Source organism: Vipera berus, assembly GCF_964194415.1.
Source record: "Vipera berus genome assembly, chromosome: 2".
Classification (NCBI taxonomy): Eukaryota; Metazoa; Chordata; class Lepidosauria; order Squamata; family Viperidae; genus Vipera; species Vipera berus.
Genome location: NC_138203.1, coordinates 88,734,549 through 88,753,620, shown reverse-complemented (window position 1 = coordinate 88,753,620; position 19,072 = coordinate 88,734,549). Strand labels below are relative to the sequence as shown.

Here is a 19,072-nt window from a genome sequence, read left to right as displayed (position 1 = left end):
AGGACACTATGGGTGGCACTAGTGCCGGTGGGATACTCTGGGCCGGGGCGCCGGTAGGATGCTTGGGGTGGTACTAGCATTAATGGGATGCTCGGGGTCAGGGCGGCACTAGAACTGGCGGGATGCTTGGGGTGGGGTAGTGCTAACATGGGTGGGATGCTTGGGGCGGCGCTAACGCGAGTGTGGGTACACTAGCCATCTCTTCATGTGGCCCAGTGGCCAAGCAGCTGTGGCCGGATAGTGGGCCAGGGCCTACAGTTTGGGGACCCCTGCTGTAAGCTTCAGATTCCAATTTGTTCCATCAAACAACATTAACTAAATATTGTCCATCTTGCAACTACTATAATGAAATAGACAAATGGTTTGCAGGAGTTATCTTAGACCAAAACCAGATCTAACAGGGCAAGCATTTATTATTCATCTCATTTACTTATAAAGGTATTGGTTATGTTAGCATATAAAAAGATCATGAGGGAGAGACTGAATTTTCCCCTTTTCCATGTCTTACCTTATCCCCTCTCTATTTCTGAATTACTTTCAATAGTGGATCCAGTAACAGAAAAGAGACCAAGTATAAGAAGGTTTGATCATAGTTCTTAGTCTAATGTATTCACTTACATTTTCACTTATGTTACATCAGTTACATGAGGTGGTAGGGGAAAGGGAAATATGAGTCAAATTAAGTTTCATCCCCAATGCAAGCATCTTTTTTGGCGATGGAACACAACTTAGACTAGAGTTTTGCACCCATAATATGAGAGACTGTAAAGTTTTCTCTTTCGGTGAACAAAATTTGTACATTTGTGTGTTTGACAGCAGCAACATTTTAGCATGTATCTTTTTGCAAGAGAAAAAAAACACATAAAGATGCTTCCATTCAAAATTAAAACGGTTAAGAAAAATATAATAATAAATTCAAAACAGGTTGTTGTTGTTGTTTTTTTAAAAAAAAAATCCAGTATATTTGATTTTACAGTGACTGTAGTACCAAAGCCCATCGGATTGGAATCAGAGTCTTCATAGCTTTTGCTCTTAAATTAAAAGTGGTGGAATCCAGATTTCCGTTTCCTAGGTTAGTAGACAGGAAAGAAAAGGGGGAATAAGAGTCCATTATTCTTGGCAATTTATGAAATACAAAGAGAAATCTGTCTTGGCTGCATAAGGGGGTGTTTCTGTTTGTAACGCCTCTGAAAGCAAGCCTTTGCACATACGGTATATCACAGCCTGTGTGAAGAAACCCAAACAGAAATAGGAGCTCCCAAAGGTAAACTGCTTAACCAAAAGGCAACTGGACTCTCTTGGCTTTTTCCTTGCAAACGTTTCTCTTCTCATCCAAGAAGCTTCTTCAGTTCTGAAGAAATGAACTGAAGATTGAAGAAGCTCCTCGGATGAGAAGAGAAACGTTTTCAAGGAAAAAGCCAAGAGAGTCCAGTTGCCTTTTGGAAAAGCACCTTTGGGACAATCATGACCTGGATGATTGAGGATGTCCGTCGACCGAAATAGGGAGCTGTGAACACAGTTCCTTATTTTAAGGGAAAATCTCTTCCCGCCAAGCTACAGCCCAGCACATTCTCAATTAGTTCCAACAGATGTTCTGTTCAAAGTGAATATTGAATGGAGCAGAGGGTCTGGCTTTAGTTAAATTGGCGTGGGACTAGCGTGGCCTAATTTTTGGAGTTAATATTGTGGGTAAATTGTAAATTAATTAATAACATGGGTAAATTGTAAATGTAAATTGGAGTGAGACTAGCATGGACTAATTTTTGGAATTAATAACATCGGTTGAAATGAGATACTGCCAACAATTCAGGAAAATATCTTGAATTAGCCTACTTGCGTCTTGGTTTCCAGGCTTTCTTCAAGCTAGCAGATTGTCTGGAGCTGATAGCCATAACCTTATAAACAGTCAGGTCTCCCAGTTGTTTTACTACTAACTAACTAACAATTAATCAGTGGAACAACCTGCCTCCCAAAGATGTGAATGCTCCAACACTGGAAGTTTTTAAAAAGAGATTGGACAACCGTTTGTCTGGAATGGTATAGGGTTTCCTGCCTGAGCAGGGGGTTGGACTAGCAGACCTCCAAGGTCCCTTCCAACTCTGTTGTTCTGTTCTGTTCTGGGATAATGCTCAAATGGGAAATTGCAAGCTGACCTGCAAGACTGATTGAAAGAGACTTAAAAAAAATGTGAGTTAAAAAAAATTCCTGGTAGATTAAATATCTCACAAGAAAATGGCAAGTATACCTTGAGCAGTCGTGTCCAGTCCATGGTGAAGTACAATGGCATCGGTTTGGTCGTATACATTTCCCACCATTTAAGCATGGAGAGTGACAAACAGCTGCATTGGAAGATCACAGAGACGCATTACCATTTAGCACAATTAGGTTATGCTCCAACATTTACTGTATGTGTGTGTGTGTGTGTGTGTGTGTGTATATACACATACACACATACATACATGCACACACACACACATATATTACTGTAGTACCTAGTAATACTGAAATAGCATAGCTCTTTCTGTTCACCCAATGAGCCAAAATAGCAAAAGGCACTACTAAACACTGTATAGTACATAAAGTATTTAAGCAATTTATTTGAAGGAAGATACATACAAGATGAACAGAGTACAGATGCATTTTCATATGCAAATCAAGCTTGAAGAATATGAAGGATGTTAAGAAAAAGATAGAAAAATATGTCATACTGTCGTTACTGAACAAAATTACCTTTGCAGAAATTGAACTTAGCTATGCACTTTTTAAAGATTCTAATTCTTCATAACGTTCCATTTTAAAATCCCTTGTATGTGCCTTTCAAATATCTCGGAGAAACAATATAAAAACACGTATGTTCTTTCAAATATGAATGCAAAATATTGTGGGCACGCATGGAATTTTTCTGACAGACAGTATTACTTGGCTTTGCAACTAGAAAAAGTTACACATGCAGTAAAATGGTGTCTACGTGACAACCTTGTACTACAGTATTAAGTGCCTTTTTTTGTCCGAAGGTAACACCCAGCCTGACAGTAAGCCTTAGCTAATATAAGCCCTACCCCAAAACTAAGTCAAGCTAGGGTGGGGGTGGGTGAAGCTGGCCCACAGGCCCTGCACCCACTTACCATAGGACCATCACAGGCAGGCCAGGCCTCCCACACCGACACCTGTCACGCCGCTGTTTGACTTCTGCGGCCGCTTGCCACCACTTGCAGCTGGGCCCCATGTGGTGCATTGTGCCCTTGCTGCTGCTCGCGGCACCATGCCACACGGTGCTTTGGGCTGCTTCTGCTGCTAGCTTCAAGAAGTCGCACAGCGCTTGAGCCGCTTCTGCTTCTCACACGCTTTGGGCCACTTCTGCTGCTTGTGCAGCACTTCCGGCTGCTTCTGCTGCTCGCGGCAGGAGGCCACATGGTGCTTCTGGCTGTTTCCGCTGTGCGAGCAGCAGAAGCGGCCCGAAGCGTGTGAGCAGGAGAAGTGGCCTGAAGCGTGTGAGCAGCAGAAGTGGCCTGAAGTGCTGTATGAGCAGCAGAAGCAGCCCAAAGCACTGCACGAGCAGCAGAAGTGTCCTGAAGCACCATGCGGTGTCCTGCCGTGAGCAGCGGCAACAGCGCAATGCACCACATGGCGTCCAGATGCAAGTGGCAGCAAGCGGCCGCAGCAGAAGTGGCAGCGCGACAGGTGTCGGTGGTCCTAATGTAAGACACCCTGCGAAAATAAGACCTGGTGCCTCTTTTGGAGGCAAAAATATATAAGACCAGCTCTTATTTTGGGGGAAAAACGGTAGTTAGGACTGAAAGAGTATTTCTGAATAGCACCTACATGAAAAATGAATGTTGCCTGGCCTGTTTGGCTAGGGAGATATCCCTGTGAGTGGTTTGTGAATACAATCACATTTTGCACAGAGGGCTTATTAAGAGAAAGGCTTAAAACTTTCTCCTAAACCACTGATTTCAAAGAATCGTAATGTAATGTTTGAAAACCAGAGCAATGTATAATTATTTCTTCCAGACTTCCAAATAATACAAAGGTAGCAAAGACATGCATTTCCAGAACAAACATGTAAAGATACCGTATTTCCCCAAAAGTAAAACCTATCCTGAAAATAAGCCCTAGCTTGATTTTTTTTAATTTTTTTTAATCCCATTTATATCCCGCCCTTCTCCGAAGACTCAGGGCGGCTTACAAGCTTAGCAGTAGCCTTCATTCTATGTATATGCCTGCTTATTAGGGCTTTTGGCCCCCCCCAAGCGGCATTATTACAAAGTCAGCTTATTCCCCCCAACAATCTGGCCTTACCCCCAAAATAATTCCTAGCTTTTGGGTGAGACGAATGCCTACAAATCAACCTAGGGAGGGGGTGGGTGGGTGGGTGGAGCTGCCCCACGCACCCTGCACCCGCTTACTGTTGCAGCCAGGCCTGTCATGAATTGACACTTACCTCGCCGGCCCACTTCTTCTGCGGACAAAAGAAATGCCTCTGCAGCTGTGCAGCTCTGCAATCTGTAGCTTGGTTCTCAGCTGCCTCTGACAGCAAAATGCACCGAAGCTCCATTCTCAGCTGCAGAGGCATTTCCTTCAGCTGCAGAAGAAGTGGGCTGGTTGGGCTGGGCTGTCAGTGCCACTGCCGCAAGGTGAGACCATGAAAAAGATACCGCCCCCCCTGGAAATAAGACCTGGTGCCGCTTTTGGAGGCAAAAAAAGAAAAGAAAAAAGACCGGGTCTTATTTTCAGGGAAACACGGTAAAAAGGTAGTCCTCATTCAGAGACCACAATTGGGACCAGTAATTTGGTCATTAAGCGAATGATTGCTAAGTGAAATTACAGCTGTGCTTTTGATCTTACTTCTGCTTTCCTTTGATTGACAAGCCTGCAAAGGTCTTAAATTGAGGAGTGTTCGCAAAGGGTTGTTTTTTTTTGCCATCATTGTAACTGCAAACATCGCTAAACGAGGACTATTTGTAATGACTGGTTCTTTTTGCTGTTTTTTTCCCCCCCCTCAGAACTCACTGGTTAAGCTGCTTTGTAGTAAAGTGCTATTGGGAGGTTGTAGGAATTTCTGAACTAAATATGCTTACCCTGATGGCAGCGTGAGCCAGTCCATCCAGTTGGGCAATCACATTGGTAAGGGGCCACGCACTGACCTCCATTCAGACAATGCAGGATGCAGATGGCTGAAGGAGAAAAAAAAAGGTGTGGGAATGGGAACAAGAAAAAAAGTTTCATTTAAATAAACAACCCTGGTTCTACTTCTCACAAAACTGGAACAATTATGCCCCTCCCCCCCCCCCCCGGAATCGGCTTCCAAAGGCTTAGCCACGTTGGTCTTCATTAAAAATATCACAAAGAGCCTCCTATCGTCCTAAAAATTGATCTATTTATTGTAAAATATAATAAATTTGTTGGTCTTTGAGATACTACAACAATTTTCATAGTTACCATTCATAGCATTTACTGTAATCTTCCCTGTGTCGTCATTCTAAGTATATAAAACATTCACAATTTGCACTTCAAACAGATTTAATTTTTCTTCAAACTTGTCTTCTAATTATTAAGGTGTAACTGTTAGTGTGCCATACAGTAAGTCTAATTTCATAGAATTCTTGCAATTTCTAATCACTCCAGAACAGAGTTTAGGTACAAGTGGCGCAAAAGAAAAAGAAATTGAGAAAAAAGGCCTTTTGATTTCGGTCAATGAAGTATTCCTTTAGACAATTACATTCACAGAAACTCAGTATTCAAAGCATAAATCATCACATTTTTATTAGAATAATGCCCGGATTTCTGTTTGTTAGCAATGTATTTCTTCTTCATTCTATTTTTAAAGCAACGCCCTTAAAAACGGAACTCAAAATATATCCTGCTTCTGTAAATGATAAATTAGAGGCTTTTGTTTGTTTTGTTTTGTTTGTTTTATTTAATTTATATACCGCCCTTCTCCCTGGGGACTCAGGGCGGTTCACAGGGCATATAAATAAAAATACAATACTATACAAAAGTTAAAACAAAGATTAAATCAGTGCCCAATTAAAAACAATAATGCAATCTAAAATGACAATTTAAAACCCAGCTCCCCCATCAGGCCAGACCGGCCAATTCAAACAAATGGGTCTTCAGACCACGACGGAAAGTTCGGAGGTCCGATGCCGTCCGGAGCTCCACCGGCAGTTGGTTCCACAAAGCCGGGGCACCCACAGAGAAGGCTCTCCCCCTGGGGGCCGCCAGTCGACATTCCCTGACCGGAGGCACCCTGAGGAGGCCCTCTCTGTGGGAACGCACAGGGCGGAGGGGAGTTGAAGCCGGCAGCAGGTGGTCCCCGAGGTACCCCGGACCCATGCCATGTAGGGACTTAAAGATCATAACTAAGACCTTGAACCTCACCCGGAAGACAACTGGTAACCAATGCAGCTCGCGGAGCAAAGGTGTAACATGGGAGTACCGGGAAACTCCCAAGACAACTCTCGCGGCCGCATTCTGTACCAGTTGGAGCCTCCGAGTGGTCTTCAAGGGAAGCCCCATGTAGAGAGCATTACAGTAGTCAAGGCGAGAGGTCACGAGCGCATGAGTGACCGTGCACAGGGCATCCCGGTCCAGATAGGGCCGCAACTGGCGCACCAGGCGAACCTGGGCAAAAGCCCCCCTAGTCACGGCCACTACATGATCTTCTAGGGTAAGCCGTGAATCTAGGAGGACTCCCAAGTTGCGAGCCCTATCCACGGGGGGTAAGAGCTCACCCCCCATAGAAAGAGATGGAACATCTTGAATGTCCCGGGATGCCGGAATGCACAGCCACTCAGTCTTGTCAGGGTTGAGCTGAAGTCTGTTCCTCCCCATCCAGACCCGAACCGCCTCCAGGCAACGGGACATCACAGCGAGGGCATCACTGGGGTGGTTTGGGGTCGAAAAGAAAAGTTGGGTATCATCGGCATATTGATGATACCCAACTCCAAAACCACGAATGATCTCACCCAGCGGTTTCATGTAGATGTTGAACAGGAGAGGCGAGAGAACCGACCCCTGAGGAACTCCACAAATGAGAGACCTCGGGGCCGATCTCTGCCCTCCTGCCAACACCGACTGCGAACGTCCCAGGAGATAGGAGGAGAACCACCGAAGAACCGTGCCTCCCACTCCCAATCCCCTGAGACGCCGCAGCAAGATACCATGGTCGATGGTATCGAAAGCCGCCGAGAGGTCTAATAGGACTAGGACAGAGGAATATCCCCTGTCCCGAGCCCTCCAGAGATCATTCACCAGAGCGACCAATGCCGTCTCCGTGCATTGTGTGGGTGAGAAAGAAAGTACAGCCTGGCTATAATAGATACTAAGTTTATAAATAAATCTCCGGTTTTTCTATACCACAATGACTACTTTTGTAAACATTTCAATCAAGTTCTACAACTTTTGAGATTACTTATCAATATACTGTCACTCTGGGACATATAAGCTTTAATAATGAAGATTACCAAGATGTTCCTGACCACAGTGATTGGAAAGCGGTCTGCTTTAAAATTTGTATAGTCTAAATCTAATTAACATGAGTAACCTTGAGTTTCAAGTTAAGTCTATTAATATAAAGAATGTTTTCCTTAAAGTTCACCCTATTTTCCTTCTAGTGAATTCTACCAATAAGATGTTTCATTATTCTGGATAAAAGACAACATGACATACTGCATTTCTAATATATGACTAACAAAACCCTTAAAGATAGTGATAAAAAGAAATAACAATGAGGAACATGTCATTTTCGTTTTTTGTAGCTGAAATTTTTAGTGCATGCTAGCAGGTCTCCCTCTGAAGTGTAAATTCAGGCTTACATTTTTCAACCCCCCCCCCTACATTTTGTGTATAATCAGTTCAGCTTGGCTATAAAAATACTAGCAAATGAGTATAATGTGGAGCAGATGCTCCTTCCATCTTTATGTTATTGTTTATTTCAGTTGAACATGGTCATAGCAGGAGGTGGAAGAATGTTTTTGACAGTATGTTTTGGACTATCGTATTGCATACCATCTCCAAATCAAATTTCTGATGACCACAAACAATAGTAAAGAGGTCAGAACTGAAGAAGCTTCTTGGATCAGAAGCGGAAAGGAAAAACAAAGAAAGTCCAGTTGCCTTTTGAAAAAGCACCTTTGCGGCAACCATGAGCTAGATAACTGAGAATCTCCATAGACAACAGTAAAGAAGGATTTTTTTCAGTATCTCTGCTGCCACTTAGTGGCCTTTTGGATATTTGCAGCCTGGTCATGTGTATATGCATATTTCTGGAGCAGCACATGTTATGTTACCACAGTTTATGCACCATTGTGAAACAGGTTTACACAGCAGCATTTCTTAAACACTGTGCCTGGACCCATCATTGTTTCACTGTTGCTTCACATGCATCTTAGAGATTCCTAGCTTCGCATCAGTAGAGTAAAATTCAGCAGTGGCCCCAGAATAACAGCTTCTTGGATGAGAAGTGAATCTTCTTCTTTCTCAAAGAAAAAAAAAACACCAGTCCAGTTGCCTTTGGAAAAGGCAACTTTGAGACAGCTGTGACCTGAATGACTGATAATCTTCCATAGACATTCAACAGAGGATAACTGAACAGGCTGTTGCAGGAATGCCAGCAGGATTGGCTCTATTTCACTTAAAAGGCCTCCAAATTCAAAAAATCTTCAGAGTCGAGTTTGATTCTTAGTTATTACATGCAATATTTGTAGCCAAAATAGGAAAGAGGCTTGCCCTAGCTTCTTCTGCTTGTTTTTACTAGACCTATCTAGCTTAAAACTGTAAGGTTGCTTCAGAGGTTCTCAAGCAGACCTGTATTATTCCTTTCCCCAAACAAAATTCCTAACTAAAATAGTGAAGCACATGTTTTGGTGGTTATGAATCCCTGTTCAGGTGTTCCTATTCATGCAACAGGAACATGTCCAAAATGCATCTATTATATTCAAGATTTAAAATACAATCAAACACAGCCAAGGTATATGACCTAAACTTGTAGAGAAAAGATAATTTTCACACCATTTTCCTTAATACGTGGAAGATGTATGACAGGCGATAATGAGACCAAAGGAAATTGGACAAGCCATGTACCTTTCTCTCTTATTTGCCTCTCCTCACTAAATAGCATGAAAGTGAGCAGCTGATTAAGGCTGGAAACCTACAAAATAGTAGTTAATAATTACTGATTCTTCCTTGAGATTGTTGGCATTCCAATCTCATCATATACCTACTAAGCAAAATCAAGCTTCTATTGGTCTTAATGACCAAAATAATTTTTATTGAATAATTTGGCACACCACTAGCATGGCATCTATTTCCACGGCATGGAAAAGCAGGGTCCAGAATCCCAAATGTGTAGAAGAAAACTTTCCTCAGCCTAACGATTGAGAATTGTAAGAAGCTGCAAAAATGTCACCCAAAAGAACAATTATGAAAATGAATATAATATTGTTAGATGGGAGGTACGTACGCTCTTCGCAGAGGCGTCCCATCCAACCCTCAAGACAGGAACAAACGTTTGGCCTCTCACAAACGCCACCATTCTGACACGGGAACCGGCAAACGGCTAGAAAGGGCAAGTCAGAACAGGACATTACAAAACCAAAATTATTCCTCAGAAAAGTAAACACTAGTAAGCTGATAAGGGAAGAAAATGCAAGCATTTATTGATTAAAAGGAAAGCGTCTGGTATACAATGCATTAGAATTACTAGGCAAAAATCCCTCAGTTAATGTTACTTCAGCTATGTGATTATGGCTACCAGATTTGGAGTGAAAAAAATCTGGACAGTGGCAAAGAAGAGTTTACTATGTCTCTTTGCTACGATCTACTCTTTGTCTGGACCTCTGCAGTTTTAACCAGTCACTTCTCATTTCTCAGTGTAAACCAGGGGTGTCAAACTGCCGGCCCGTGGGCCAGTTGCATCGTGGAGAGGCCGTGCCCACCCCATCTCCAGCAATGCAAAAAAAGTTGCGATACATTGCGACACGTCACGTGACGTGGCGAGTTTGACACCCGTGGTGTAAACTAATGTTCTATGCCAGAGGTCCCCAACCCCTGGGCTGCGGCCCACTACTGGGCCTTGAGCTGTTTGGAACTGGGCCGAAGTGGCACACATGCATCCCTGCTTGAGCGACAGGCGTGTGTGCGCGCACGCTTTGGTTTGGAGGTTTGCGCCCACGCACTTGCCTGCTGCTCATAGAGTACCATCCCCTCCCTCCCCCAGGCTGGTTCGCAAAGCCAGAAAGGTTGGGGAACTCTATTCTATGCAGCACAGGGCTATTTTTGAAATATAGGTGGTTGTTCCTTCAAAAAAAAAAAGCACTAAGCCCTGTATATGTTAAGTAAGGCAAGATTATTGTACTATATGCAATAATTGGAAGAGCAATCAAAGTTGGATTATAAAATTAGAAACTGCAAAGCTGATCAGTTTGATCAGAGAAAAAAGATTTTTTTTTAAAAAAAACTGAAAACCTTAAATGGCCTTTCCGTTAAAGAAAAAAGAAAAAAAAAAGATTCAGTTGTTGATTTTAGGATTTGAGAAGGGATAAAGATGGGGAAAATATTAAGATGGCAATTACTCTGCGGAAGGCATAATTTTGCTTCCTCCCCCGCCTTCTTGTTTTCTGTTTCTGTTATTTTTGATCTCTTTTTTTGTAAAATTTTACTATATTGAAAAAACTCTCATAGATAGATTACGTTAAGAACTGACAAGCATCAGCCTGGCTTTATGAGAACAGATGTCCTTGCAGAAGCCAATTTCTAATGTTTCCTTCAGCCTGAGGTAAAATGGCCCCAGCGGACAGCCTAGTGGTCAGAGAGGCCATGTCTGTAGCAGCCTCAAGTGGCCTATAAGGGTTGGCCAGATCCTAATCCCTGACCACATCACAAAATTACGTCCATTTTAAAACTGGAATAGTTGAAATATTGCTTCAGCTTTGGGCTGAGGATGATGAGACAAGGCAACATCATCATCATCGCATAAAAAACCCCCAGTGTTTACAGGCTGTCATCACTGAGCAATCCCAACAGGCAACTCAAGTCGTTAAGTGAAGTGGTCACTAAGTGAAACAGCAACCGGGCATACAATCTTATTTCCGCTTCCCTATGATTTATACACCTGTGGAGGTTGTAAATGCAAGGACTGGCAGTAAGGTCACTTTTTCACCACTGCGAATGATCGCTAAATGAGGCAGTTGCTAAGCAAGGACTGCCTGCACTGGTATATGTTTGTGCCAAAATGAGGATGCCGTTTGAGGGTGAACTTTTAGAACCCAGAGCAACCGGAAATTTGCTAAATTGTAATTATGCAGTTTAGTGACCTCTAATAGGTGAAGTAGTCATTGTTTTTATAGTGTGTGAAGATGAAACACATTTCTGGAAAAAAAAGTTCTTTTGCTCTTCATGTAGAAACTGAATTACCTAATAGGATAGAGGATTTTTGCGAGAAAACGAATAAGCCTAATTGTCGACTGAAGTCACAATTTGCTCATTATGCCTAAAGCCCTGCTGTAAATAGCCCTCCACTTATAACCACAACTAAGCCTGGAATCTCAGTCACTGAGTGAAATGCCACATGACTGTTTCACTCAATAACGACAATCAAGGCTCTCTGAGTTAAGAGTTTTAAGCAACCATTCAAAGTCACTAAGCGGGCTGTTGGGAAAAACAATCTTATTTTTCCTCTTCCCACCGAAATCTCAGAAAGGTTCTGAAGGGCAAGGCAAAAATCCTCGTGCAGTGTTTCTCAAGCTTGGTGATTTGAAGACGGGTGGACTATACTGGCTGGTGAATTCTGGGAGTTGAAGTCCACCCATCTTCAAGTTGTCAAGCTTGAGAAGCACTGCCCTAGTGAACACCAGCAATCTGAGCCTTTCGGAAGCCTGGTGCTCCCTTCAGTGCTTTTGCCATATTTGTGGTCCATTCCTCCAAAACCACAGGGAGATTTCTCCTTCCTGTACAGAGAGGAGGGAAAATCCCATGGCACGGAGGGAACAGGCCTCAAATCCAATGTCCCATTCACTCTCAACCTTCCTTTGCTGGGTTCCTCACTGACTTTCTGGGAGAGTCAACAGAGAAGATTGCAAATGGCGATCGCGTGACCTCAAGGCCTCTGGCAACCAGTCATAAATGCGAACATGTTTCCAAGCGCCCAAAATGTAACTGGGGACCTTTTACAAGGGCTAGAAGTGCTTTATAGGATGTAATACACCTATTCCAAGGCCGTTGTGACTGCAAACAGTTGTTAAACGACTTGATTGTAAGTCGAGGATTACTTGTAGTGCTGGCCAAACAATTTTTTTTTTAAAATGTCTATTATTATTCTGGATGTGGAAAAATTACAGCCACTTGTGAGAATCTAAGGAATTGACTGCCCCTTGCCCTTCTCCCAAAATATCCTATCCACAATAGAAATGCTTCTGGTAATAAGCTTGCACCTGTAACCCTTTTACAGGTATCTCCGCACCCATCCTGTGCTGCCCACAAGCTCTTTTTTGCCAGCTGGGAGTCATCTGGGCTCCATGTTAAGTTATCTCATGTAGCCAAGAAGGTGATTGTTTGTGTGGAAAATATCTAATTGTGGGTCTACTGGGCAAATTCTATAATAGGATGAACAGAAGCCTGAATCTGGTACATTGTTTACTGAGAAACAGTTCTGGATTACAAGGCATAAAAACAAAATGTATGCTTATAATTATATAATACCCTTTAGTGATATATATCTGTAATTGGTTGAGAGCGTATTAGTTTTGCAAACCCAGGACATCTGCTAATATTGCTCATACAAAAGATTTACATGATCTGCTTTCATGCTGCCTCTGATGTAGGCCCTTCAAAGCAGAATGCTGGAAGTCTTTTGTTAGTCAATAAGCCCACATTATTTATAACACATGTTTAAAAATGAGTAAGGAGAAGTCCATTATGACATCAATCGGGAAAATATAGGCCATTTCTGCTACTTCTACCCTTTTCTGTCACCCGCTTTGAGACAGGAAGATGAGAATGAATACAAATAGTTGTTATTTAAATATAATCTTTTTTTGCTCATTATGTGGTGTTTGCTAGTGATAAATAATCCATGAGACACCTGAAGACACTGCACAAGTAGTGTTGTGACAATAAAAAGACTTCACATTTATATTGCTGTTGTCACTGCATAATCCTATTCTATTTGGGAATAGATTAATTACATATTCAATATTATTTGGAAACTAAGTCCTATTGATTTTAAATTGAATGGAATGTTTTTCATCCAAGAGGAAATTGTAGAGACTGTGGACAGTGGCACGCGCAGCACACCAAGATGAGGTCAAAATGACCTACATATAGTCATACTATTATGCATATAGTATTATTTATATCCTGACATTTGATACGAGTATGTAAATCACGATACTTGTAGGACAATACTGCACCAGCATGTTCTGTCGTTTGCACTCCTCCTGCCCTAGGTTCTTTTGCCACAAACTGTTTGGTCTACCAAAATCTACCAACATTTTCTGAAAACAAAAAGTAAGAATATTTCTTCTTTCTGCAATAAAACTGAAACCTGCACGTTGTGGGTGCTAAATATGGACTATACCTACTTCCCAAATTGCTCGGACCTCACATGATCAGTTTTTCTCTACTGTTCATTAAGGCAACCCAGGGTTACCTTTCCAGGGTTCTGGGAAAAAGATGCTGTTATTTTAAGAGTTACATTCAGAGTAGGCTTCTTAAAAGCAGCAGTATCTTTTTTTAAGCTCATAGATACCACTTGAAAATGTTGCAAAGAAAGCAGATAACTACTGGGCTCTTCCCCTGAAACATCTTGGAGGTGTGCACAGCGTTAATAAGTACAGAATGCGGTAGGCAGTCATAGTTATGGGCTAGAAAAACCACTGTTGAAAGACAAGCAGTGATTGACAGATTTCCCTTTCGTTGGGTCAGAAAAGACACCTGCAAACAAACTGCTTAAACAGAAAAACACTGACATCCCCTAAACCAGGGGTAGGCAACCTCGGCTCTTTTAAGACTCATGGACTTCAACTCCCAGAATTCCTGAGTCAGCATAGCTGACTCAGGAATTCTGGGAGTTGAAGTCCATGAGTCATAAAAGAGCCGAGGTTGCCTACCCCTGCCCTAAACTCTGCTGAAGATGTTACCTAGCCTGGTTTCTGAACATTTCGATGTTCAGAAACCAACCCACAAGCTTGGAGAACAAACCTTCACCCTCATCCTACACCCGAGCTACAGATATTTGCCACCATTGCAAACTGCTTACTTTCCGGCTGAAAAAACTGGGAAGGGACAGTTCCACAGCAAGGGATGAAGACTGTGACTAGCTGTACACTCAAAGTCACATCTAGCAGTCTGCTAAATCCCTGGCTGCTGGTTCTGTTTATTATCCCAAACACAATTGTGAATCTTGTAGCACAGTGGTGGCGAACCTATGGCACACGTGCCAGAGGCGGCACTTGGAGCCCTCTGTGTGGGCATGCGTGCTGTTGCCCCAACCCTGCCTCCCTCCGCAGCCCCCTCCTCACCAGCAGCCCCCACGGAGGAAAGTCGCCCCTGGGTGCGGCCTGCGTGGACCAGCGCAGCCAAGCTAGATAGCAGGGATGAGACTCCGCCCTTGCGCCCCGTTGTGCACAGATGCTGTGGGGCATGGGTGGAGAGCGTGGCCACCATGGCACTGCAAGGCTGCCTGGGTGATCTGCTGCGACGGGCTGTGGAGGCGGAGGGTGGCCCTGAGGGTGGGTGAGGTGGGAGCAGGAGCAGAGCGGGGGCGGGCCAGGGGGCATTGTGGTTTTTGGGCACTCAGTCTCTAAAAGGTTTGCCATCACTGTTGTAGCATATTAAAGTCTAAACATTTATTAGGGGTAAAAAATTATAAGCTTAAGTGTATCTTATGAAGGGGGTTCAGTTCACAAAATTCATATTGCAGTGCATTTGTTAGTCTTTAAGAGTAATGCAAATTTCTTCTTCAGTTGTCTCTTTGGCTGCTAAAAAGCAATGTTGCATCTCTTTGCCCTGAATCTATAATTCCTTAGGCGTAGAAGTAAAATACCAACCAATATTCAAAATGGGAAGCAAAGGAAAGGTACAGATTTGGAGAACAAAGTTCAGTTTAGACAAGCGCTCCTAAATGCAAAACATTTGTGACAACAAGAAACAGGGATATTATGGCAGTTCCCCAAAACGTCTTAAAACTGGGTCAGAATTGTCAAATGTTTTAAACTTTTATATATTATAAGATTTTATATTATATTATAAGCTCTTCCTTATAATATCTATCTGAAGATTGCAAGTGGCTTCATCTTGCTGTATGTTGTTACTCCCAACTAATTATAGAAAGCAGAAGTGGAGCAATATACTAGTACATTAGTGCCCCATCAGATTGGAGGTTGTGCTTAATGAGATGTTGGTATGTAAACAGAGTTTTAATCCTGAGCTCACATTTAATCTGTCTGCCTGTCTCTCTGTCGCTGTCTCTATTGTCTGTCTGTTTGTCTAGTTTTTCTTTAATAGGTTTACTAGAATTTGGCCTTCCCTCAAGAATAACTAACAATAATAATGGCACACAATAATATAGATATGTTTCGAAGGAATAGAAACACATGAACATACACAAGAGTTTAAAATAAATATTACTTCCTGGCAGATGGCTCATTATGGTTCAGGACACAAAAAAAAAACAAAAACATAGTGATATGTGCCATTTATTTCACCCTGAATGCCAACTTTGGCAAATTTCTGGAAAATGGTCTTTGGAGGATACTATTAGCCCAGTAGCTCTTGTAAGGAAAACTGCCCTTGCATAGTTGTTGAAATTGCAAATTTACCTTTGCAAGCTGGTGGCCCTGTCCAGGTTCCATTCTCTAAACAGACACTTCGAAGGGGGCCCTCTAGCATGTATCCACTGTAGCACGAGTAGGTCACCATATCTCCATATTGATAAAATGTTCCACGTATCAAAGCATGTTCTACATGAGCAGGTGGCCCACAGGAGATCCCTTAATAAAATGGCAACGAAGAATTTGTAATAGTAAGCTGCCTTACAACCCGACATCACAGAGTTAGAGACAATAAATAATTGCAATGCTGAACTTTGGAAATCTCTCTGAATTCCAGAAAGATGCAGATAGATTCCAACATTCTAGATATATAAGCATGGCTGTCCGTAATCTTCTCTAATATCAGCTGGTATATTGGAGCAAGGGAAGATTTTATTATCTCCTTAAATATTATACCATTCAGCTCCAAGAAAAGGGGGAAAAAATCCCACGATCAGAAAAAAGAGGAATAGCTGTATTAATTGTTTCATGCCAAGAATTTGTGAGGAAAGATTATAGCAGCAGCAATGACATCTGATATGTTTGAGCAATTGTAGCTGAAGGACTGCCCTCTTGTCCTCAAGGACTTTTCTTGTTGGCCTAAAGGCTGTCCATTTTAAGGTATCTCCAACTGATGGCTACCCAGGCTTTTCTTGAATTTATTTAGCAATGTAGTACCTTTTCATGTATGAAAGTTGCATTTGAATACGTCGGAATGAATATGCGTCCACTTGCAAAATCTATATTTCTTAGTTTTGTTTCATAGCTTTCCTGAAGTGTCAGATGACACACACAAAAAGATTTTAAACAAAAAAAGCAAAATGAAAGCCGTTTTTCATTCACTACTTACTCTCACACTTGGCTCTAGTTGAAGTCCAGACCTCATCAGGATTACAACTAATCACAGATTGTCCCTGAAGTTGATAGCCTTCTCTGCATTTAATATATACCTTTTGCCCAACATAAAATGTTGTTTCTGAGAGGATGGCATTTTCTGGGATTATCATAGGTACAGGGCACGGATTTGCTGTTTAAAGCAAAGAAAGGGGGAAAAGATAAGATTTTTTTAAAAATTACCAAAGTACATTTTGATTGTCCTTATTTACTTACAAATTTCCATTCCTTCCCTTACTTCTGGGAAACTTACTCATTATTCATTGTACACAATTCCCCCCCCCCCGCCTTTCCTTATCAGAAAAAAAAGACTGTAAACTTCCATCAGAAAAAAAATATATTAACCATTTGCTTCTTTATTGTTTTTCTACTGAAGATTCCTTCTGCTGCTTTTTATCATGTGATGGAAAATATAGGGAAATATGGTCCTTTTTATGTTTCTAGAGAAAAGTGGCTTGAAGGGTTACACAAAGGTGGAGGAAAAACCTTGAGATAATCCTGCCTGGAATTCTGCTGTTAATTATTAGGAAGTGTGCATTAAAGTTTTTCTGATGCTTCCACCACTAAAGAATTGCACAATGTACACGGATGCACCTTTTACTGTTTTATTATTGTGCTGGTGGGAATAGGTCAGGAAACAGTGCAATAACTCTCTTCATTTCAGGTGCTGCCAGCCATAGCCATCACTGCCAATGCAGCCATGACCTTGCAGGCAGTACTAGCTGGTAATCGATATCACGATTGACCACATCTCCATGCTTCGCCCTGTATCTTTCTTCAAGGCAAAAACTTCAGTTAAAAGCGATCAGAACGTTGATTTTAGAAAGTTACAAATGGATTAGGGTTCCTGATAAATTTGAAATTTTGGAATTCATTATAAATAATCCTTCCTGTGGGAAAATGTTTTTTTTTAAATTCTTTTATAAAACACACAATAAGACAAGACTAAAAAAAATGGACCCTAGAAAAAAACTATAAACAATTAAAAATTACAATTAAAGAACTTGACTTATGAATACAGAATGGAGCAAATATTTTAACATTGGACATGGTGAAGAATGTTAAAATGTTTTTCAACAATGGCCCCGTAAGTTAGTTTTAAGAGTATATGCCTCTACAGAAAAACTATGTGTAAAAGATGCTATGGAAGAAGAACACGTTTTAGTTGACATAATTGAGACTGATCTGAAAGTGGATTTAAAAATGATAGGCTGCAAAAATGACATGGAGACAGATGTTACACTGGACATACAAAAGAAACGGGCTGATCTCTTAAAAGGGATATACAAATAACATACCAAGAGAGTGACCTGGAAACTTTTTTAATATTGTGTTTAGAAAACAGGTTCATTAAAGTTTCTGAGAATTTTGTGAGAAGGAACAAAGAAAAATTGAAAAGAAATTTAAGTTCTAGCACTTTATTTGACGGGTCTAAAGATCATGATTGTTTGAAGTAAAAGGAAGGAATATAAACTTATTTTACTTGATCAATGTTAAAAGAGATATGCTGTTATTTCTGTTAACACTTTATGGAATTTTGCTGACATCAGGACTAAAATGATTAGGCTTTATGGATTTGTTTATAGACGAGGTAAGGGATATGGTAGGAAGAGATCATTGGCTATATTTTAAGAGAAGTTGATACGGTACTAAAATTGTTTATATTTGTTATGATGAAGGGGAAAGTCACTTATTTATATATTTTGCCTTTTTCTTTGCTGTATTCTTATTTCTTGTCTTTCCAGAAGTTACTCAAAATGGGGCTTTCTTGAAAAATATTTGGGGGGAAGGCATTTTCAAATTCTTATTGCTCTATACGTATTGGATTTTTAAACACTATTGTTGACCACTGAGAGTCCTTGAAAATTATGGCTCCATACAAATCAAGCCAATTAATTAATTAACTGGAGGAGGGATTCCATAAATGGAATAAAAGCACTGAGAAGCTCCACAATAGATTTATTACTTGTCTTACATAAGGCAGAAGCACCAGAAAAAAAACCTCCAAAGATAATCAAAACACACATTCATTTTTCAAATACTTAGAGACTGTGAACTGTTCAGGGCTTGATATTTAATTCCAGCAATTCAAATGGTATTTGATCACAGAGAAGAGTGCCTGAGTCCCCACCCACTAGTATCAGTGAGGTACACTAAGAAGAGAGAGAGATGCCACGGTAGTTGTTACAGTCACCTGTCGCCTTTGTTCTTATACAGTGTGACGATATTTGCATCCTTCATGTCCTGTGGTAAAGGCAAAGAGGCAGTCCCGGAACCATGAAATTTGGGGGCTGGACAGGGGACAGACTGTACCTGCCCTCAGTGTGGAAGGGATTGCCACTCTCAAATTGGCCTTTTTAGCCATACCA

General features: G+C 41.5%; 1 protein-coding gene across 1 annotated transcript in view; it reads right to left on the bottom strand.

Annotated features, from left to right (window-relative positions):
• Positions 1-948: 948 nt before the first annotated feature.
• Positions 949-19,072, bottom strand: part of SVEP1 (sushi, von Willebrand factor type A, EGF and pentraxin domain containing 1) — a 143,597-nt gene continuing 125,473 nt past the window's right edge. Inside the window, exons 44-49 of the mRNA XM_081317032.1 lie at positions 16,660-16,836; positions 15,819-15,989; positions 9,464-9,559; positions 5,079-5,174; positions 2,246-2,339; positions 949-1,068 (exon numbers count right to left, since the gene is read on the bottom strand). Of these exons, the coding sequence (XP_081173158.1) occupies positions 1,038-1,068; positions 2,246-2,339; positions 5,079-5,174; positions 9,464-9,559; positions 15,819-15,989; positions 16,660-16,836 (665 nt within the window). The 3' untranslated portion in view covers positions 949-1,037. The remainder of the gene's footprint in view (positions 1,069-2,245; positions 2,340-5,078; positions 5,175-9,463; positions 9,560-15,818; positions 15,990-16,659; positions 16,837-19,072) is intronic.